The 23,120-nt window shown below is 35.6% G+C and overlaps 1 protein-coding gene across 3 annotated transcripts; it reads right to left on the bottom strand.

The window, feature by feature from the left end:
* Positions 1 to 802: 802 nt before the first annotated feature.
* FMR1 (fragile X mental retardation 1) lies at positions 803 to 19,969 on the bottom strand. Of its 3 annotated transcripts, none has more exons than XM_018070778.2 (14): positions 19,887 to 19,969; positions 18,978 to 19,071; positions 17,859 to 17,930; positions 17,438 to 17,586; positions 16,329 to 16,422; positions 16,104 to 16,220; positions 12,495 to 12,665; positions 12,294 to 12,372; positions 11,312 to 11,421; positions 8,281 to 8,367; positions 7,189 to 7,384; positions 5,666 to 5,845; positions 4,546 to 4,628; positions 803 to 2,779 (listed from the first exon to the last, which is right to left on the bottom strand). In XM_018070778.2, the coding sequence occupies exons 3-14, from the start codon at positions 17,871 to 17,873 to the stop codon at positions 2,618 to 2,620; spliced, it is 1,443 nt and encodes a 480-aa protein (XP_017926267.1). In that variant the 5' UTR covers positions 17,874 to 17,930; positions 18,978 to 19,071; positions 19,887 to 19,969; the 3' UTR covers positions 803 to 2,617. The 3 variants fall into 3 exon arrangements, with proteins under 3 accessions (XP_017926267.1, XP_017926268.1, XP_017926266.1); XM_018070779.2 differs by having other exon boundaries at positions 803 to 2,728; XM_018070777.2 differs by having other exon boundaries at positions 5,666 to 5,809; positions 19,887 to 19,935.
* Between the last annotated feature and the right edge of the window lie 3,151 nt (positions 19,970 to 23,120).

Here is a 23,120-nt window from a genome sequence, read left to right as displayed (position 1 = left end):
TCATGAGTGCTCAGAAAGATTATCTGTTTCAAAAAAAGCTGCAGAGATCTTTTTCCTTGATAGAGTTTTAATAACTGAAAATATTAACTCCCCACCATCATTAAAATGAATTCAGTAAAGAAAGGAAACATCAATTGTTAATTCATAGGCTTTGAGTTTAACCCTACTGAATTTAGACTTTGGCATGATTCACAAATACCTCTCACTCTTTTTAAAGAACTTTATTTTAAAAATATTTTAATTTATTAGACCATACTTTATAATAGTTACCAATAGGACGGACCTGAACTCCAGCATCAGACATTTGTTGCACTTTCAAGTTTTGTAACAACATGACTTCTCAAAATTAAAGTGTACATTTAGATTCACAGTTTAATTTGTTGAAATTTCATAACATTTAAAACCACCGGAATATGAATTGAAAGGGATATATGTCAAGCACACAAATACTGAAAAAGGTCATAACCCCCAAATCCACTTGAAAATGGAATGCAGCCAATTAGTCAGACTGTAGTGTAGTAATTTCACATTTAACCTAGTTAGCACCTTAGTGAACTCAACCACTGAATGTGAGCAATAGTGTGTGTAGTGTAACCACTTAACAGGTACTGTACCATTCCAGAAACTGTGTCTTCTTGAGCATTATGTGCTGTATTTTTGCAAACTGGTAATACTTGAGACTTTTCTGAAATGTGTAAATAAACAACGGCTACAGTTAAAGTCTAAACAAAGAAATACTTTTTTTCTACTTTTTGTAAGCTGAGATTTTTAAAAGCAATCATTCATAAGGATTGCATCAACATCAGTTAGCAGAGGAAGATCAAACTTTATTGAAACTGCTTGCATACAAAATATATTGCACTATAACCAAACAAATGTCAACATAAAATCCAATCTGTTGTAGCTAATATGTACAGAGAATATTGCCCAAGAGCAGTTACATTACAAGGTCAGTCTACCTTGGTTAATTATCTACAGTATTTTAAACCAAACAGCTTACAGATGATGTGTGCAAGGTACCAATTTCTGTTTTCAAATACTATACATTCCCAAAATAAATAACTAGAAATCAACATTAATGTTTGGCAATACTTTTTAAGACATTTTTATATTTGTTAAATCATGTGCAGTTCGTTGCCAGTTTTAGTATGCTCACCTGTATGCAAGGAAAAAAAAGAATGAAGAAAGCAAAGAAACAAAAAACTCACAAAATACATCAGAGGCAAGGTCAAGTTTGTACAATTCTGTACATAAACAGTGGCTCTCCTTCTGGAGTAATCTGAATAAAAATGGATTAAAATGAAGGTCCTTATGCAGTTGTGCCCAGTAAGTTTCATGTGTGATCAGAAATGAAGGAAAGCACAGCTCCTCCCACCACTTCCCACCCTTCCCTGGTGTACAGCTGTACTTTGGATCAAATTCTGTGACACTTTCAAATTGGCTGGTAATTAGGACCTTGTACCTCAGAGTACAATGAACTTTCCTTCTAACTCCGACATCTCCGACTCCTGTATCTGCACCTTCCAGGGCGTTACACGTGGTGACTTTTTTCCTACCTCTCCTGAAATAGCCCCCAAATCAAAATAAGCAATTGAAAAATTTTAGGAGGATGAAAACCATCAATGCTTTAGGCTGGTCATCTGGCCAAATAGCAGGCACACATTACTAGCTTGTGAACATGTTACACTTGTTCCCTCAGTAACAATGAATTTTTTAGTTTTCCACAATGGAAAGGTTTTTTTTTTTTAAATTTTTTTTTTTAAAAAAAAGCTTCTGTACTGCCTACAAAGAAAAAAATTACACCCCTTTTTCAATAACACTATTTGCCAAATCTTCAGTGCAAAATAAATTTCCTATTCTTATAACTGCCTAACTGAATGTTTATGTAAGGAAAAAATTATGGAAAGCATGCACTTGTCTATAAAGTACTAACGTCTGACAAGGATTGCTACATATATTTTACATTTAGTGTTACCAACTCATCTTCCCTGATTTCTGCATCCAAATATAATATTCCTACCTGCCAAGATATAAAAAAGGCACAGATCATACAACTTTTTTGCTAATGAAAATGACAATTGTTACATCACACATATTTCAGGGTCCACCAAAATATTGAAAAAGGTGGACCAGAATGTGAACTGACACAGGACATAAAACGACATAGCATTTCATGAAGAACTGGTAAGTTAGATTGAAAACAGAAGCCAATTTGATTACTGCAAACACTATTTATTCTGAAAATTGAAATTGAGCAGTGAATTTGACCCGATGTGTTAAAATGGTACAACTGAACAGAAAGTTTACCAATGCACAGCTCAGTATTTTTAAAACAAACAAACAAAAAAAAAAGGAATCTTTCATCGTTTGAACTGCAATATGTACTTGGAAGCGATTTTCGGAAGTTCAGGTATTTTTATGCAAATATTTGAATAACTTCTTATTTCTGAAAACAACTGCATACTGTCGATGTTAAAAAAGGCTAACAGAGAACATATGTTCATTTCATGCCCTGCGCCATCTTGCCTACTATTTGTCTTTGGCCTAACAAGTTTCTCTAACATGGAATAGGAATTACTGAAACAGTATAGGAAATATGACTTGAGAGTTATGCAGTTTAGGGGACCCCGTTCACCAGCGGCTGTGGAGCGTCGGCGCTGTCCGTCTTCTCCTTCTTCTGGCTCCGGTCTTTACCCGTGCGCAGCCGGCTGCCTTCACTGGAGGTATTCTGTAAGGTTTTAGTGTGGACACTCCTTTCATTATTGCAGTCAATTCTGATCTGGAACAATTCAGAGTTATATAAAGCATTCTCCTCTCTTCCACCCCTTGGCCATCCGGGAGGAGCAAATAGTGCCATACCCTCGTGGCTTTGTTACATGTCTCCAGCTGGAGTGGAGTGTGTAACTTCTTTTCTCTTAAAAAATGCCACATACTTGTGACTTAAATAAAAAATCACCTGAAACAAAAAACCTCACATCTACACAGCCTTGAAAGTTAAAAAAAAAAATAAAAAATCCAGTGTGCTTGTGCAAGAAAAAGTTGAAGGACTAATATCAGATACATCTTTGAAACATCATTCGACCTCAAACAATTCAACTCTTGGTTGAATTCAAGAGTTTCAACAATTTCTACTCTTGGTATGCAAAAAGCCTCTCAAAAAACATAGTATCATTTCATGGCAGCTTTTCTAACACTCAAAAAAAAAAAATCTACTCCATCCCTTTTTGAATCTGAAAAAAGTTCCATTTAATACATTCAAAAAACTTCTGCAGCCTTTTTAAATGGTCATAAAAAAATGTCAAGAAAGCATGTTGAAAGCAAATTTTTATGCTTGTAAAGGGGGTAAATACTTATTCCTTGAAATAAGACTTTTACAACTTGATTAGCCAGGTTTCAACAATATGCAAGTGCTTATTTTCTTATAAAATATAATCTCCTCCAAATCTCAGAGTAACAGGAGAAAAAAATCCCTTAATTTAAGTGCCTTAGGGTTTTTTTTTCAGCACCACAGTTCCTCACTCTCTACTTCAAACTTTGTAGGTCAATTATTGATTAAGTACCAAACTTGTATGGCCATAATTTTTTTGCCATGTTAATTGTTTGCATTTCAGATGCATATTCAATTACTACACCTTTAAGATTCAGCACTCCCACTCAGAATACTAAGCATATGGTCACTTGTTCCATTTTGTCCCTTTCTTAAAGATGTTTTCTAAAACCAAACCAAGAGTCATCTCCATCTCCCACTGAACCATGACTCCTGGGAACACCACAGAGCAGGCAGCAGTTTGCAGCTGCTCATTATTTCTTCCTCCCAACATAACTCATCCTAAGCAGCAAGAGACAGTAGAAAGTTTGCACGTTATCATTTGACACAAGAACTGTTTCCATGTGGGGAAACGTAACATATACACCTAAAGTATGAGCCTGATAACTTTATGAAAGAAAACATTTGAAAAAAAGGTAGAAATCTCTTTGTAAAAGGTTGTAAAATATTTAAAGTTATAAGGTATTTCAATCTATTACTTGAAAGGTTTCTTGATGTATGTTTTTAACTTGCTTTCTAGTTTCAATTGCAAATGTTTTGTTTAGTAGTAAGGTAGCTTCTGAAGTTTAATCTTTCTTACTCTGAAGATTCTGGCTACAACACTTAATAAGAAGTGTTAAAGATTTTCTTCCTTCGGGTACATAGAGACAGACAGCAATACACAATGCAGCAAGAAATAAAAGCTAAAAACAAAAAGCTACTAAGAACAAAGACTGAAATCAAGCTGGTTAGTAAATCCTTGGGACTTGTGATCAATTTTTCTCCACACAGAGAGCCAAGTGAACATTACAAAGTTGCATCTTTACACAACCTGATATATTGAGATCCCTGTGCATCTGTGTCATTTTGTAACATAACTCTTATATATCTGATTAGGGAATTAAGGAACAAGGAATCACAAGGTTACTGTGTCACCCACAGCCTTGAAGACTCTAATGTTACTATATGACACTTGTGCAATTTTAAACAGTACAGACTTGCCATATGAGCAAAATTACCTCAAGAGATCCGTCTGCTGTTCTCCCTTTTGCCTCTCTTGAGTTACGCTGGCGGTTATCTGTTCGTGACTGTTCATCGTTTCCTGTAAGAAGAATTCATCAACTGAGTTGTTCAACAAGGATACATGATCTTTTTCACTTAAATTTTACACAAGCACAGTAGGGAATTACTTCAAAATGTTCTGTCTCATGAACATTAAACTAACATATTACGATACTGAACATTATTACTTTCATGTAACAGTTCTTAAATGATGGGCCAAAAAATCGCTAAAGAAAATGTTCTCAGGTGATAAAGTAGACAAAACTGCAGTGTTTAAAACCACCACAGTTTAAAAGAGACTGTCTACTGAAGAAAAACCACTTCTCAAAATGATTAACTGTTGAAGAGAAGTACACAATCAACCTCAGTAAGATTTAACATCTTCACATTTTTTCTAATGGCTTATGAGCTTCCTAAATTACACACTACCTTCTTTCAAAAGACCTTATTAAATTAAGCAACACCCATACTTTGAAAAAAATTTCAAGAAAAAAAGTAGAGCTGTAGGCTAAAGTATTTAGCTAAATAAATATAATGAACCATCACATGATCAAGTTTTATAACCTTAATGTATATATTTATATTCAAGAAAAATTTTTTAAGTTCTTCCATCTTAGTTTTGCCTGGTCCTTTTCACTGAACACATACATTACAATCTTATCCCATTGCATGCAAATAAAGTACAAGAAGATAAGAATATGGACAGCTGAATGACTAATACAGATTATAAAATACTTTTCTGTATCTGGTGATAAACTAGAACTTGATTCCTTGATGTCCATGTGTGAAGGCACAGCCTACAAACTTGAGGCAAGAGGCAGATTAGGAAAACAAATGATGGAGAAAACTATACCAAAATAAAGGAGGTCTAAAAGGATTATTCCTCTATGCTCAACATTCAACACATCTGAAACAAAAAACTCAATTTAAAAGATTGACAACATGGAGAGAATTCAGGAGAGGGTCACCAGGATGCCCAGGAGGTTGGAGCAGGTGACAACAGAAGAGGCTGACAGAAGTGAGTTTGTTTAAGGATTCTGACAGGCACCCCTTTTCCAAAACGAAGTGTACATTTACCTTTGAATCCTCCACGCCCCCTCCCTCCTTGGCCTCGTGCACCCCCTCCACGTCTCCGCCCGTCCCCCCTGCGCAGGTAGTTGTCCCGCTCCTCCTCTGCCGGGGCCGCCGACCAGTCGCTCAGTTCATCTCTGTGATCAGATTCTGTTTCAGAAGCATTTGATGCTTCAGAATTAGTTCCTATTAAGAGGGTGAAAAAAATCCAAACATGCCAGTGTAGCTTAGCATGAAATTACTATAGCAGAATCAAAAATGTATATATTAGAATTTTTCCTTCCTTTTTTTTTTTTTTGTTAATAAACAGGTTTGGGATTTTTTTTGCCTCCCAACCTCTATAACATACACAGCACAGAAAGGTGCATAATATAAGTTACTTCTTCAAAAAGTCAAGACATACACTGATAAAAGTTAGTTGTGTGTTCAGGGCTAAATAGTTAAGTGTGCCACACACTGAGTCACTTGGTGTTATCAGCTTACCATAGATTATTAAATCTACTATAAAATGTAATAAATCTAGTAAAACATAAGTCTAATAGACTAGACTCCTCCATATTTCTGAAACTGAAAGTTATGAATATAACCTGTCCTGTCTCCTCTCACCACTGCAACTCATCTATGAAAAGAAAAAAAATTCCATCATGAAACAGCCTGTAACAGACTACAAAAGCAGAGAACAAAGTTAGAATGCTAGAAATGTATCAAACCCAAAATAAACGACCATTATAATCTTTCCAGTTAGCAGATCACCTTCACTAACAAAAGTTGGTTCTTTTCCCCATTTTTTCCCCCCGTAATATTATCAGCAAGGCGAGTTCAGATCTTCTAAAAACAGTCAACAGCACAAAAACATTAATTTTGTATTATGTAGAATGTGAGCTAAGACTGTCTTACAGAGCTCACACTGCAGGCCTTTCAGTCAGGACAAACACCAGCTGACCTACATCATGGATAATGAAGTAACAGACTGCTCTGAAGAAGCACAACCCGGAAAACTATTCATTAATGAATTATACAAGGTTTCAAAGAGGAACACACTATTTTGGTGACTATGGTCTTGTAGTAAAGACATCAAAGTTCAATTGAATATGAGAATACGTTTTTTTTTTTTAGATTGAGCTACACAGTATTTTCACCTATAAATATTTATATTAAGACAACCTCACGCAGGCTTAAGTGAAAACTGAGGCTTTACTGTTGGAAATTGTTCAAAATATAGATAAAATAAAGATAAATATAGATAAATAAAGAGTTAGGGCATAACTACATATGCTCCATACTATAGAAGACATAAGCATGCTGTAAGAGACAGGAACTGCCTAAGTGCATAAGTGTAGATTACAGGAGAGCACTACACTTCTGAGTGTTTTCTACAGCATGAAGCCTTATTTAATCCTCAAATATTAATACTCGATATTAACTGCATTTCTGTTGTAACAGCTCTGTTCCCTAGTCCAGTCTCTTTCATGAAATCAAGAGAGCAGTAGGCTACTCTGAAAACTTTAGGTGCCCCTCTAGTCACGTACCTGAAGCATAGCCTGGCCCACGCCTGCTGTGCCCCCGGTTCCTGTAAGGCCGACTCCCGCGGCCGAGCCCGGGCCCGTCGTCGGTCATGTAGCCCTTCTCCTTGTCCGTGCGGCTGGGGGGGGGCCTGGAAGTAGCTCCAATCTGCCGAAGCTGCTCATCAATCTGCAATCTTTCCAAACGCAGCTGGTCCACTTCCTACGCAAACACAAGCACAGCAAGTCATGTGGAACCACTGTTTAATCATCTGAGTGTTCTCAGGAAGAAAGAGCACTTCAGTATTGCAACTAATCATCTACTTAATACTCAAACAGTAACTCAGCTTTGAGAATAAACTGTTTACCAAAAAGACTTTCTAATCTGTTTGCTACCAATACAATTCTCCCAGTGACACACTTTACAAATTTAGGTTTGTTTAAAACACATATTGAGAAAAAGCACTCAGATCCCAACACAAGCTTCTTACGGCGTAGCACACAACAAATATCAAAGTTATTAAACAATTATGATGTAAGAGTATTGTTTCATAGAAAGGGATAGGGCACCGGGCCATAACCACCGCAGGCAAAAGGAACTATAGGCAATAATGTGGGATATTTTTTGCTCCCTATACAACAGGCATCAAGCACTGCAAACTGCTGGGGAAGTCATGGAGCCAAGAGGCAAACATAACATATGAAGCTGAGTTGCCTACAAAACATACTCAAGTATAAAATGTCAATCCACTACAGAAAAAGCAGTTTAGGGATTTTGCATGAAATGCCCACAGTCTATAAGATCCTGCCTAGAACACTGCTTTGTAGCCCCATGAGGGACTGGCTATTCCTCATATATAAAGTTGGCAGTACTTTTGAGACAGATTATTTCCTTATTTATCTGGAATTTGCATTCTGAAAAAAAGCTTTTTTCATCCTACCTTTCAGATAAATTATTCTTTTAATAAAACGTTTTGTTTTTAGATGGAAAACTTGTTATAAACCCAATTTTTCAACAGCCTCAGAGCCCAAACAGACTTTAGTTCTCACATTGCTACCATGTTAAGTATCGACAGAAAAAAAAAAAAATCAGTGGTAAAGCAGCATGGTTTTCCTCACCTTTAAATAATTAAGATGATAATCCAGAAGAACAGTTGCATTAGTGATGCTATCCTTGGTTCCCACAAACACAAATGGCACCATGCCCTAAAACACAGTAACAGGAGTCCTATGGTTATTGATTAGGCATCGAATTCTGAAGAGAACCCAACATATTACTGTAAAATTTGAAAACAAGTCTTACAACACAGATAAGCATAAATTAAGATGTAAATCAGAGAACAGTTTATTTAAATTCTGATACTGATTAGATCATGTAGTCTGACTCCCTTCAGGCAAAGAGCTTTTTTACACAAGGAAATTTAGACCGTTTGCATCACAATGCCAACTTTTATTTTTCTGAAGAAGTGAAAAACAGTCAATTTAAAACACTCCATGTTTCCTCCCTTCAAAATTAATACCACCTTTGCTGTCACATCTATACTGTCACATCAGGTCCTTTCAGTCTACCTTCGATCTTTTAAAAAAGTGAATCAAATTAACATCATGTCATGAAACAGAACTTGATCCTTCTTGAGGATCTCTACATTTGTGAAAGGCAAACCAAAACATATTCAAGAAAGAGTAAGTACTTCAGGTAACAATTTCTAACTTACATTTTTTTCACCTTTCAAACATGTTAAACAATTCAACAAACAGACGGAAAATGTAAAGCTGGAAATTTAGTGTCTGAAATGATGATATTTGGAGATAAAATACTTAAAGATTAACTTAGGCAACCCAAGCAGGACTGCATTCCAAAGGAAAGTTTTCTGCAGAAGTGAAATGATTTGAGACACAACTGTTTTAAGAAGTAACAACAGCATGATATGCCAAGGTTCCCCAAGAGTGGCAAGTCTGTAATTTTGTCTCAGTTTTTTAGGTCTTGTTTGTTTTTCTCCCCCCCCTCCCCCCCCTTCTTTTACATACAAAAGACTTAATGCATATGTGTGAGGTCTAATGTAAGTAACAAGAAAAAAAATATATACACAGTCCTCTAGTCCTAAGAAACCTCAATACTAACTTTCATACTCATTAGAAGTCCTTTAGCCACAGGCATCGTTGACTGAAATCTTTTATTGTCTGGGGTATTTTAAGTTTCATAAATATTTAATACAATCTGATAAAGAACAGTGAAATTTCTACTAAGCTGGCCTTAACTAGCTCACAGTATCAATTATTAAAAGATCACAAGTCAAATGATTTAAAGAGGCATTTAAGGAAAATGTTTGCTGTTGCTTTTAGCAGTGGATTAAAGGTATAGCAATGCCAGCTATTAAGAATATGAGCTGGTAACCATGTCAAACAATTTCAGCCATATAAAAGCATCAAAGTACTTATTTATTGAACCTTATTTTTGTCATCAAAGCAAAAGTACCAATCTTCAGCTTGGCTGCAGTGGTGAATACTGAACAGACCTTATATGCATAATAAATTTAGAGATAAAATTAATATATATTACTATCTCAAACAATACCTATCTCATTTTAAAAATACGAAAAACTTAAAGATCGTGTTATAAAATTATGAGATGCATAAAACTGTACCTGAAATTAATGGGCAGTATTCTAACATCTCAGTCACATTAAAAAAACCCCAATGCTGTATTAAAATTTAACTGAACTATTGTTCTACTACAGGAAGGGCTCCAATATCCAAGTTCACACATGGGGAGATGATGTGTATTTCTTAGTTGAAATAAACCTGCATTCAACTTACAGCAACTAACTCTTACCTGCCCAGATGTGATGCCAGGTTTCTGCCATGCTCCTGGTATGACACAACTAACACACGAGGCAGTGCAAGCAATGCCAGTGTTAGAAATGTCATTACCAGGTAAAACACAAGTATGAATGCAGAGCTTGGCAGGTAAGAAAAAAGGCTTTCAAGATAATCTTTAAAAGCTGCATTTTGTAAAGAAAAAGGTAAGCAAATAAGGCTTTTCAAGTCAGAAGACAAAAAAGAAAGCCTGACATACTAATTGCAGCCATGAGTATTTGCTCTTTTACCCTTCTGTGAATCTACTGCCTGCAGCAAGAGCAGCAGCCTCTTGCTTATTAAACTAGTTCTATTTTATGATATAGGAATTTATACAACAACATCTTTTCAGGTAGATGTAAAACTAGTGAAATAGTAAAAACCCCTCATTTAATTGCTTAGTCACCCTTTACAGAAAGATGGAAATTGGATTGTGAGTCCTCAGTAACAGATTCACAGTGATAAAACAAAGGATGAACTACTCAAGCAAGAACACAAGGGCTCCAGAAACACATTCCATATCTTATCCAAGGTAGCACAGGTTCTTAACTGGTACCTGTTCAGATTTTGAGGTAAACTAAAGGCAGTTCAGTTTTCTTTAAGCACATTTCACATTTGAAATTGCAGGGAATCTTTTCTTGCATTGAGATGTTAAAACCTTCGTGCTTTGAGGGTTTTTTTGCAAACCTGCAACTTTGCCCCTCGATGCAGCCCCACATAAAGTGCCTCAAATTAAGAAGTTCAGGACGTCATTAACTCCCTTTACAGGTTGAGAGCCTTCCTGGGCAAACCTGGATTTTCACATTGTTCATGCTTGTTTTTCTTTAGGTTACAATTTATTGTGAACCAAGGTAATATTTTTTTAAAAAAGAGTTTTAAGAAAAAGCACAAGTTTTTCATTACAACATAAATTACTAAAAAAAAAAGTTAAACCAGGTAAAAACATAAGAGATCAAACACAAAGTAGATTAGTGAATGAAAACAAGTTTCATATATGTTTACAGCCTAGCACATGCTGGAAAATGTGTCATTGCTTCCAACAGGAGTAAGATAAAATCTCTAAGAAGGTACATCACCAAAAATCTTCAAAAACCATTTTTTTCTAACACAGATAAGCCAAATTTACATAAAAACACCTCTCAGCATTAACAGTATAAGATGGACTCTATCAGAAAACACACTTTAATCAAAACTTTATCTTACCACTATGAAGATACAAGGAAGAATTTAATTTATCACTGAGTAGAATACAACCAATTAATACATAGAGAAATCATATTAACTGAAAACATACCTCTTCTTGTGGAATATTTTTATCATTTTCAGCCTCAATTCTCACTCTTACAACGCCAGATTTGTCCACTATCTCTTGAATCAGTTTTCCATTTTTTCCTATTACTTTTCCTACAGAAAGAACATACAGAGCATTCCACTTTTAGTGTTTCCTCCCAATCCTCAGAGTATTGCTATACTCTAATTAGACAAGAGTATTTAAGTATCAGTGCAAGAACTTGTCCAAAATGACTTAAATCCTCTACAACACAGGTTTAGTTAATGAGCCATAAACCAAAATGTCTATGTAAGCTTGGGGTGTTAACTTGTCACACGTATTGATTACAGAAATATTCACTATCTTGCAGCTTATTTGGCTTTGCTTTGGTTGGTTTAAAATGCATACCCAACCAAAGCCAAAGAATGTTTTTACAATGCCCTAGCATTTGTTGTAACTATTTTTTGTGTAGAGCACAAAGCAAAACTTAGTTCATTTACAAAATTTTAATTGATGGAAGTTTTCTGACACAGCCAAAGATACCATATGAGCCAGATGTAAAATTCTCTTCTCTGAAACTGAGCTTTGTAGAGATATTTGACGGTAGTTTATAATTCACTAAGAAATCAAAGATAAAAATGGAAATAAATTGTACTCCAATGGCAGTAATGCACACATTTATCTTACGAAGCAGACGTTCTAGTCTGAGACAAAGAAAATGAAAACTTTAGTTCTTTCCAACCTCAGCAAAACAACTTGCTGTCTGAAAAATGGCAGGAAAGCTAAGCAGCTTGGGAAGTAATGAGGAAAGGCCACATCCTTCAATCACAGCTTTCAAGAAAAGCTTAGAGTGATGCCAAAAACGTTTTCTGCATGTGACAAAAATTAATATCCAGAAACTATTCTACCTTGTATTTAAACATCAGCACGCTGCTTCTAGTTTAAGGCAGTTCTCAGAAGGCATTTTCCCTTCCTATCACATAGTTAGCCTCCAGAATTGACATACCTACTAAATTTCTTGGAACTTGTATAACATCTTCAGCAAATTCAAGGTAACTTCTTGCCTTTTTCACCGCATCTTGATCCTAAAATAGACACGTGTATGAGAGGAATAACATTCATTTTCCCCAGGTTTTTTGTTTTGCTTGTTTGTTTCTTTCTTTGTTTCTTTTGGGTATTTTCTGAAAGGCTAAAGAAGGGAACTTACCTCTCCATAAATATGGAATGTACAAGTATCTTCATCAAGGTCAATGGCAGTCACTCCAGGGACTTTTCTGGCTTGCTGAATATTAGCACCGTGAGTGCCAATGGCCAAACCCATCAGGTCTTCACGTACAACAAACTGTTCGTGGAACCGTGATGCAAGTTGCCTAGAACTCTGAAGAACAACAGAACGCCAGCTCACTTTGATTGTTAGTACACTGGAGAGACACAGCAACAAATTTTGAGCCCATTTTCCAGTCAGGTATTTAGTCTGCTTTTTATTCCATCAATCCTTTTAATGCATTCTTCAAAACCACTGAAGAGTCTCCTTCAGAAGTCTTTTAAATATTAACGTAAGGGTGGCCTCTAGCTGTGTTGACACCTCTGTATTTTGAATTACCCTTTAATAGCTACAGCTATCAGGTGTTACTAGGTGAGACAGCATTCATGTAAGGTAGTAAAATAAATGCTGTGTTGTTTAGCAAAGCAAACTTTATGATTTCTGATTAAAAAAATGCACCCATTTCAACAGGTGGCAGGAGACAGAAAGAACTCAATCACTAACACAAAAGTTCTACAGAAAACAGAGCAACTGTACATATCTACTGCACTTAAAAAAGTAAAATAAAGAATCCATGCCTATATATGATAAGACAAAAATTAAGGTATAACTGCAATTATATCTTTATATTGAATATTGTAAGTTGCCTGAATTCAGAGAACAAAAACTTTAGAATTTCATCCAGAAATCACATTTCCACAAAGACAGAAGGGTCAGTTTGAGAACTCACAAGCGTGAGCATAACAGAACACAAGAACAATAGTTTAATGCATTGAGGGAAGATAGAATTTCCAACTGTGATAATCTATTAAGGAAAGAGTGTTTTGCAAGGAAGAAAAAAGATAAAACCCAAAATATATAATCCTATACATGTCCCTGCATCACAATCAAAGCTATAACTACTGTAAGACATACACAAGCACACTTTAAATTAGCACTGTAACCTCAGCAATATGAGACCCTACAGAGGTTGAGAAAACACCAAGAAGTGCCCACAGCAAGTCCTATTCTCTCCCAACTCAACTGGTTCTGCTTTCTGACCTGCTCCTGTTAAAGCTGATGATAAATATCCAGTGCTAAACCACTGTCACAAAGAACTGGCTATAGGAAGTAGTGGTGTAAGTATCTGAGTGTCATGAAATACTTCATATAATCAGAGCTCTATCAAGCACTTTAGTAACTACATTACAGACAAATTGTAAAGCTAAACTTATTTTAAATGCTCAGAGTTGTACATTCTAACAGATAATCCAAATGCTGATTTACTAGCTGACATCTGTTACAGACAGTCAAATGAGAGTAGAGAACAGGATGATCAAGACAACGATCAGTTGTTAACACAACTGTCTATGATACATAAAAAAAGATGAAACTGCATCATCACTGGGGACCTTGGTTATGACAGTCAGAGCATAGTTATAGTGCTTGCACTAAAAATATCATTAGCTTTTCTGTAAGTGATGTATTACAAGGTGTTTTATTTAAACATCGGAAATTCTGTATTCTAGTTTCTTCCAACACATTAATAAGAAAAAAACCTGTGCATATAGCATATTAATAACTACACAGCAGCCATGACTGAATTCTATTTAGATATAATGAAATGCAAACCAGAATGCAGAACACTTTTAAATTCAGACTTTTTAGTATGTGAAAAAAACCCCAAACCAAACAACAAAAAGAACTAAGTCAGACTCACTGGGAAAGAATGTAAACAAAAAGTAATCAGTTATTTTACTTGATGCTCTAAAAGCCACATTTGAGAATTAGAGCCGTGCAAGTCAAGAAGCCAATATGCAGAAAAAAGGTACAACAGAAAAAGAAAAAGATCACCAATGGAACAAAAGGAGCTGGTCTAGTGATAATGACTCAGAAAGCAGGAAAGGTAAAACAGCCAGAAGAAAAAAAGTGTCAGACTTTTAATGTTCAGTGAGTACGAGACACAGAAAAAGGTCTACTAGATGGAAACAGTGAACTGTTATTAATAATGCAGTAAAGCCTAAAGTGTTCACTAAATATTTTTTCTGCAGATGGACATGTGCAGTCTGTTGTTATGTCTGTGTCTCAATAGAAATCACGACTATGATTTCTACTATCTGAAGCTTTTCTTTTCAGCTTTGGATGAAATTAGTTTTATATTTATTCTATCTACAAGAAACACAAATGCCAAAATGAAAAAATATCAGCCAACTTTTGTCACGTACATTTTAACTGTATATATTTGTCTCACAACCTTCATTCAAGCACTGCTTAGGTAGAAGCTGAAGTTCAATAATGGTTTTCTAGTGAGAACCAAATAGAGTTCGAGACCTTCACAGCAGCAGAAAGGTTCAGTGTTACAATGACAAAAAGAATTCAAGATTAGTTTGGGAATGACAACAGTTGTTGGTGCATGCACTTGTGGGGGCATGTAAAGAGAATTAGCTCTAAAGAGGCTGTTGTTCTTCCCACCTCCAAAATAATACTTTGCACTTCAAGAGGTAAACTGCCCACACAATTGTCAGTTCTGCAGGAAGATAAAGAAGAATGATTACTGAAGAGCTACAGTGGGGTGCTCAATAAGCAACACCAATGAGGAAAAATTGGACCTTTCCCAATATTAAGAAAAATCAAGACCAAACAAACTTGGGTCTGAAACACAGAAATCAGGAGACTAAGAAGAGGACAACAGAACTGAGAATTTCTTGTAACAGTGAGTACACTCACTGGATACAAGAGGCCTGAACTACTACATGACATCCCACTTCACACTAAAACCAAACAGATGTAACCCTTGGGATGGAGGGGGGGGATGAAACCTGGGTCTGAAGTAACACTGTTGCTGTACACCCATATAAAACTGAATTACAGTAGTTTGAGTGGTACCTCTGGTTTTTGAAAGTGAATCTAAAAAGGTTTTAGAAATGTTATTTTATCTGATTTGTAGATAGGAGAAAAATCATAAAGAAGTGTTAATTCTGATGTATAAAGAACCCCTTATTTCCTAGCCTACTCCTTTTTTTTTTTTTTAACCCATGGACAAGTATGACTCAAGCTTCTTGCCAGTCAACACCCACTCTCCAGTCACAGGAATATCAGAAGCTGTATCTGCTGTAGATTATTTCCTAACATTTTATCTATAGATGAACCTACCCCTTCGTACACTCTACCAACACCAGTCTCACTATGTTATTTTGCTAGATCCAGTTCTAGTCCACGTCACTACTATGACATATTCACTATCTATTTTTAAAGCTATCAAATAGGTGGCACTACTCATGCAATCATGGCTAATTATTTTCTGTTTCAAACTATGAAAAAAATGTATGTGTACATGTGCCTATGCACTTGTATTTACCCCCCCCTCAAAATCCTGCTGATAAAAATGAGCCTTTGCAAGAACAGGCCCTATAACTGTCAATGCTGGATGACACCTCCACCTGCCTTTTGTTTCACACCTCCAGTATCACTGTTATCTCACCCCAGTGCAAGTCCTGCCAGCTAAGAAACGCATGAAGGTTTTCTTTATCATCTGTTTTACTCCAATGACTTCAGGGAAAACAACCATCATACCTCCAGCTGTTTGCTGGCTTCTTCATTTCTCAGTATCAGGGATAACTTGGTACGAAGACTTCGAAAGTGCATATCAATCAGCATGTTTGCCCGCTTCGTTGTTACGTCGTTGATTGACTAAATTAGTGATAAAGAAAACAGTAATTAGTAATAAAGCAAAGTGGGTTCCTTATGAACTCTTGAAAGAAACCACTGCCAATGGTACAGTAAGATATTTGTACTTACCAAAATAATAAGCTGGTGGTTTTCAGAATCATATGTTACAGAAAAAGCTCCAACTGCCTTTTTGAAATCCTTATGTGCAGATTCTTTGGCACACCTAGGAATAAAAATGCTACAGAGTTAAAAATAATAACCACTGCATTTTTGGTTAACAGTCAAAAAGATTAATTCCTTAACACAAAGAATGTAAATAAAGATTCTCCAAGCTCTCCCTTTTAGTGCAGGTGCTATTTCATTCTTTATTATTTATTTTACTGATTGTTCTTTCATTTGTTTTCACGTGAGTAGGATTCGAAATATTTCAGAAATTTTCTGTACGTACATCTATGAAATGACAAGTTAAACAAAACTACATTAAAAAGCTACAGTCATTACAATCAGCAAGACCAAAATTTCAAACACATCATGAACCAGTACGTGTGATTTCATTGTAACCACTGCAGCATTCTTGTGCTCATCTCATGCTGCATTTGGCTTCTCCAGGCCTCCTCTGTCCACTTGCTACTTTGTGAACTTGTGTACTACAACACCAACTGCAGAAGTTTTTAGTCTAACCTGAATTTATAGTTTAATCCACACTGAAGCAATAACATGCATCTCAAAAAAAGCAGAAAGTGATCTGAAGGTAAACAAGGGGAGTCAATATTAATCTGACTTTCAGAGCTATATCTACATGAGAACAGTATGTCCACCTTCTAGGAGAAAACTAGCTGTTCTGTATCATACTCTGGGAGGCTTAATTACTGTACAGCTATTCCCAGAGCCATCAACAAATAACAAAAGTCGACATATTAATTTGACATGGACAACAAAAGTTCACATTAATCTGTGCATATCACTGAACAGCTGCAAGAATAAAAATCTTAACTTATACCACACACAAACCCTAAAACCTTGAAGAAAGCATTTCCTCCTCCAAGACTAAATAGTAATTTAAAAAATTATCTATTTCTCAAGCATAACCATGTCAACATTTGTATTTTCTATATTCTTACATGAAAATTTAAAAATATTAATTTGGAGCGGTGAAAAGTGTCTTTATTCCTTCTTGTCTCAGGTTCCAAATGTTACCCACATTTTGAAAAAAGCTATAAAGAAACATTTGTACTCACATTTGCCTTAAATCTTCGGGAACTGCCAGTTTGATTTTATGAAAAGTATCTTTTGTTGCGGGTTTATTGGGGTTCACAGATCTCAAGCGCTCGATTGTGACGATTTCGTTGTATGTAGCATCACAGGCTGCATATTCTATTACGTAGAACTGATATAAAAATAATAAAATCATCCAAGCCACACATTTTATAACAAGAGTGAGCATTATGCTATTAAGGAAAAGGGACTTTTGTTAACTGCACAAGTCAAAGTTGACTTTTCAGGTTGAGGTTAATGGTAATTGCAACTGTCCCAATCTCTGATGGGAGATGAAGAGAGATTAGTTAAAAACACCATGCACATCAATATATAAATAGAAAACAATGGGAAAATAAAGTATAAATAAATATAAAATATATATGTATATATGCATATTCCTACCTCACCCTTTATCATTCTCACTTTAGCCAACCACCAACAGCAGGGTTCTTTTTCATTTGCCCTGGAATAAACCTAAACAAAATACATACATTACATTCTTAAAAGACATCACAAAAGCTGACACTAATATGATCAGGAACTCTACAGGAACAAAATCCAGTAGAATGTATTAGTACCTAAAGTACACAGTACATTAGTACAGAAAGTCTCTAAGCACCACACAGCAAACAGGTAACAGCTGACCTATCTATTGAAAATACAAGCAGGAGATAAAGTTATGTATGCAAAATTGTGCAGATAAATAATATTGTATCCAATCTATTGGCATTAGTTGCTTCAGTCTTGCATACAGTCAAAGAGAGATAATTCAGGCTTCTACAACTGTTAATATTTAATCAACAGTATTTTTAATTGTGTGTAGGTCTGCTGACCAGCGGGTGAAAGAGAGGACACACAGCTACACTTCTTTAGCACATATATGATAACAGCCACATTCATATCAAATAACTTTTGCTATTTTCTTATCTTTCAAATGAAAATAAACTTACAAAACATGCAAATCTTGAAAGTTCTCTTTGAGTTAATTACACATTTTATAATTTTATAAAATAAGGAGGTTTTAGGTATGTGCTGCTTTAAAGCCAATCTATGTATACACGTAATTATTTACATATACACATATATTTCTATATTTTATGTACACACACGTATAATGCAAATTATCTCATTCAGCATGAAGTTTTACTAACAGAGACATTATTAACTTACAGCTGAAGAACTACAGTCCAGCATCTATTTCTAAATTAATTCAGTTCTGATAAAGGACTGATCTGTAACCAATGAAACGGCGATCATGTTTGTAACTCAGCATGGAGGTCAAGGCACATGGAATTTTACATGGGTTTCTTTTGGTACATGGAATTTGTGGGGTTCACAACTGTCAAAATCTGCTTTTGATGATGTGCTTGACATTGTGTTTCATGTAGTACTTGGAATCAAAGGAGGTGACAGCACATAACACGGAAGCAAACCTTCCAGTGGCCTGGCTGACATTTTTCACACCAAGTTCTCTCACTTGTCAGAGCAAGTGTTGTGGCTGGAGCACACACACATACCCACCTCTACTTCATCGCTTTCATTGATGTCTTTGTTATAGCCTGCAGGTGGGGGGAACCTCACATCATGGAATGGTATTTGTCTCTCTGGTTGCCAGCTACAAATAAAAACACAGTGAATGGTCTAAACATTTTCATTTTCTTCATAAACAGAAATCAGAAACATCTGCAACCCATTAATTTTACTTTTTAAACTTTGTGGACCTTCTGTGCATACTAATGTGATCCAATGTATACATAATAAGAAAAATACATCTAAGTGACCATTAAGCATCTTAAATGAATCCCTGATGTCACCTGCAGTCTTTTGAAATCGTCCAGTAGCAGTTTTTACTCTATTTACAATTAAATAGGTCTTAATACCACCATTAGAAACATAGGTTAAACATTCCATAACACATTTGGACATTTCCTTCAAAACAAGCCTGTATGTTCTTTTTCTTTGTTTCTACCACAGATTATGAAAACTTGATCAGGATTCAGTCTGAATAAAGTTTTAATTTTCAGTTTCTTTAATAGAGATTGGATAAATTTGATTTATCAGGAAATCTGCTATTCCTCACTTATCTATAGAACAATTTTTGTAATAATGCAATCTCCTAAAACTAAAATAAGACATTCATGTGAGACAGAGACAATCATGGGACAACTGCTGACTTATTCAAACATGGGTGGTCATCATGTAAATTCAAGAACATGCTTATTTTCCCAGTTTTGTACTTAGAAGTATTTAAACCATTAAAGCCATTTATACAGAAATGTCACAAAATAGTAGATACTGAACCTAATTCTAAAACAGCCAAACAGCAAGTTTAGTGTATCTAAAAAATGCTACTCAAAGTCACATTTAGGTTAATCAAATGCAAGGTTGATACTCTATCATTTGTAGGTATAACACCAGCAATACACTTACTTGTTTTCAAACGAAACTGTTATTGAATCTTCATGCACATCCTTTACAAATGCCTGTGGAGGAAACAAGGTATAATTATGGTATGCTTGTGGACATTTTAAAAAATAATTTTAAACCTCCATAACACTTTTCTTTCACAAATTTTGAAACTCACAATGCAAGTGTGCTTTCAAATCAGCCTTTTTAATTTTGCAGTAGACTTACACAAAACACATCCTGAAAGCTGATAACCTCCTTGGGTTTGTGACTGCCAGCATATTGATACACAAACAGAATGCCCAAGCTATGAATACATTCTTCCTACTTTTGAGAAGTAACAGGAGAGGTTACTAAGAAACAAGAAGAGCATTCTGAATAGTTTCATAAGGAAAGTTTAAAATGTTTGCGTTTATAATCACATTTTTATGTATAGACAGGCACAAAAATTAAACACCTGTACTCCTTAAAACTCCCCACAGAACCTCTAAATTCTGTCTCTTCTCTCTTTTACCTCAAAATACATTTGAATATTGCATTAGGAAAACTCATCTATATCCATTTCAGCAGAGTTTTGCCCACATTTACTTCATCACAGTGATTCTGTAGTGCACGACCTTTAGATAAATGCTCCTCAGCCTTACTACCATTCAGCACTGACAGGGTTCCTCCTGCCTTGGACACCCAACTGACTGATGTTTGTTTGATTAGTTTTCAGCTTTAAACTCTGAACATCCCCCCCTGCTCCCACCTACAGAACAGCAAGATCAATACTCAAAGAACTCTGGGATTTATCAATGAAAATATTTTTATTAGCCTCAAATGGTGGAGGCCACAGGTCAACCAGGGGTGAAAAGATTGTGCCTTTTTTTCTTTATTTTTTAAAGCATCTCCACAAACTTCTGAAACAAACTGGTGAAGTGCTGAGTATTCCTCTGTTAGTACACAGACAGTATATCCTTACATGGTAGGTAGATTAAAGCCCATGAGCAAAAGTAAGTATAAAAGTTTGTTCTACCAAATGAAATCCATCCTAGGAGATCAAACAATTCTCAGTGAATTGAAAATAAGTTAGCAGCAAATACTGTTTCTGTAGAAGAAGTAGTAAATCAAGTGTGGAACATTTTATTACCCTCACACTTCCATGTTTCCAAGACAAGAATAGATATTATCTCTTACAAGAAGGTAAAAGTTTCTTTCTCATTTGGAATCTAAAAGTTTTTTTAAAAAAAAAATCTTCCGGTATTTTTGCTTTATAAAGTATTCCAAAGTATTTCCCAACTTGCAGCAGTATCTCAGTATGAAAGAAGAGCAACACCTGATGGCTGACAGAGAATTCCAAGAATGGGTTATACTAAAATTAAGCGGTACATGAGCATGAGTGTCATCACTCAGACACATTCAGCACTAATGCCACAGTGAAGAGAAGTCAAAGCAAAGCCACAATGACAACAGCAAAAAGTTGCTTTACACCTTGCTCCCCTCTCAATACTCTCAAGAACAAGACTTTGTTATTGCTAGCAACCAAAGGATACTTAGAACAGTCTTTAAGTATTCATAATTATGTGTTTCAAAATTCTAAGATATTCCTTCAAAGGAGATTACAAGCACAGCTGATGCTTTTCAACGACATGATATAAAGAAGATTTAGGACCACATCTCAAGATCATGTTGATAGTAGTACAGAAATGCTTTTTACATAAAGAGGCAACAGAACTCCCCAATACTGAACATTTACCTAATGTTTCATATTACTGTGTATTCTGGAAGAAAACTCCACAACTGGATATGCCTTTGAACCATACAGTGGTAGTCCTGACTCATTTCACAACATTACACACATCACCTTCAAAAGGCTTCACCCACATTTCTTCCAATCTGTTATGTGCACCTTAGAAGCACCTATTCTTACAGATGCAGCTGAAAGAGATGCCTTTAATTCCTGACAAATACTATGATCACTACCAAGTATTAGGTATGGCTCCTTCATGCCACAGACTGGAAAAGGATAGGGCTGAGCATTATTAGTAATACTTGAGTATGCAAAAGCAGAAATTACTTCATAAAGCAAATTCAACAGAAATTATACCAGGAACACTTAGTAGCCTTGAGAAAAACAGTTAAGAGTAACACTAAACCATGCCCTGAGAAAGAATTCGGTAACAATTTTCTCACATTCATAAAATGTCAAAAAACAAATAAATCCCCTTTCCTTGTATGAAAGACATTTTGGGAGAAGTCATGAAAACACCAAAAGGTGCTCTAAACAGCACTCTGAAAAAATTCCAGGAAATGACAGAAAAATAAACAAGCACAGCGGTTAAAAGCAAGACTACATCACATATCCAGGACTGAGAGCATCTGATCCATCTTGAGCAGAATTCCGGGGACTGCAGCAATATACCTGACTGGAGGTGATAATGCTAAAATGTACCATTAGTAAGTGAACCCTGTGCCACAAATAAATTAAGCTGAAGAGTAGGCTGGACCTTTAAACAGTTCAGCAATGATGTTATCTGGATAAAACAAAAATTTGAGACACAAAGCTGGCTGAAAGCAGAGTGAACTACACTCTCCTGTTTAAGTTCTTCATAAACAGTTCTTCCACATTCCTTTGGTCCTAACCCAGGAACCCGGAGTATCCTGAACCAGGAACATCAGGATAACTGTTGACTGTACACAGACAGCATCACTACAGACACTGCCAGGGAAAAACACAAATTAACAATTTCTTATATCAAGTTCAGAAGAGTCAACCACACAAACACCTGGTTTTTCACTCCATCATGGCCAAAAAAGTTGATGTCATAACCTCGCGGTTTGTCTTTTAATTTACAGTCTTGCAAAATTAAAAAAGTTCACTGTAATAAATTTTTAATTAATTGCAAAGTGAACAATGCCTTGCCAAATATCTAATTTCAAACATGCAATATATGCAACACTTCTGGGCACCTCCATGTGATATTTATGCTTAAAAACAACCAGACAAAACGTATTAATGACTGTTAATAGTCATCAATATTTGGTTGTCTAATCCCATTTACTCATAGAAAGGTGGTTTTCCTTGTTTTTAAGTTTCTTCTGACATAGAAAAATATCAGAGATACAGACAATGAAAAACCGATAAGTATCACAGCATTATGTCAGTTTTCCTCCAACATAAATATTTAAACAGATCTGTAGCACATAAAATGCATTTGCACTCTCCAGCACTCTATATTTTCACGCTTCTAAGCACAAACAGGAAAGTTCTGAAAC

The sequence above is a fragment of the Manacus vitellinus genome, unplaced genomic scaffold (assembly GCF_001715985.3).
Source record: "Manacus vitellinus isolate BGI_N305 unplaced genomic scaffold, ASM171598v3 scaffold_19_pilon, whole genome shotgun sequence".
In the NCBI taxonomy this organism is placed as follows: Eukaryota; Metazoa; Chordata; class Aves; order Passeriformes; family Pipridae; genus Manacus; species Manacus vitellinus.
This window is presented reverse-complemented; position numbering and strand designations above follow the sequence as displayed.

Bases quoted from the DNA above. Each gene is read 5' to 3' on its own strand.
- FMR1 (XM_018070778.2), bottom strand. The intron at 16,221-16,328 runs GTAAGTACAAAT...TCACTAATTTAG, and splicing joins ACCACCAGCTTATTATTTTG to TCAATCAACGACGTAACAAC. The intron at 8,368-11,311 runs GTATGTTTTCAG...ACTGTGTTTTAG, and splicing joins AAAATATTCCACAAGAAGAG to GGCATGGTGCCATTTGTGTT.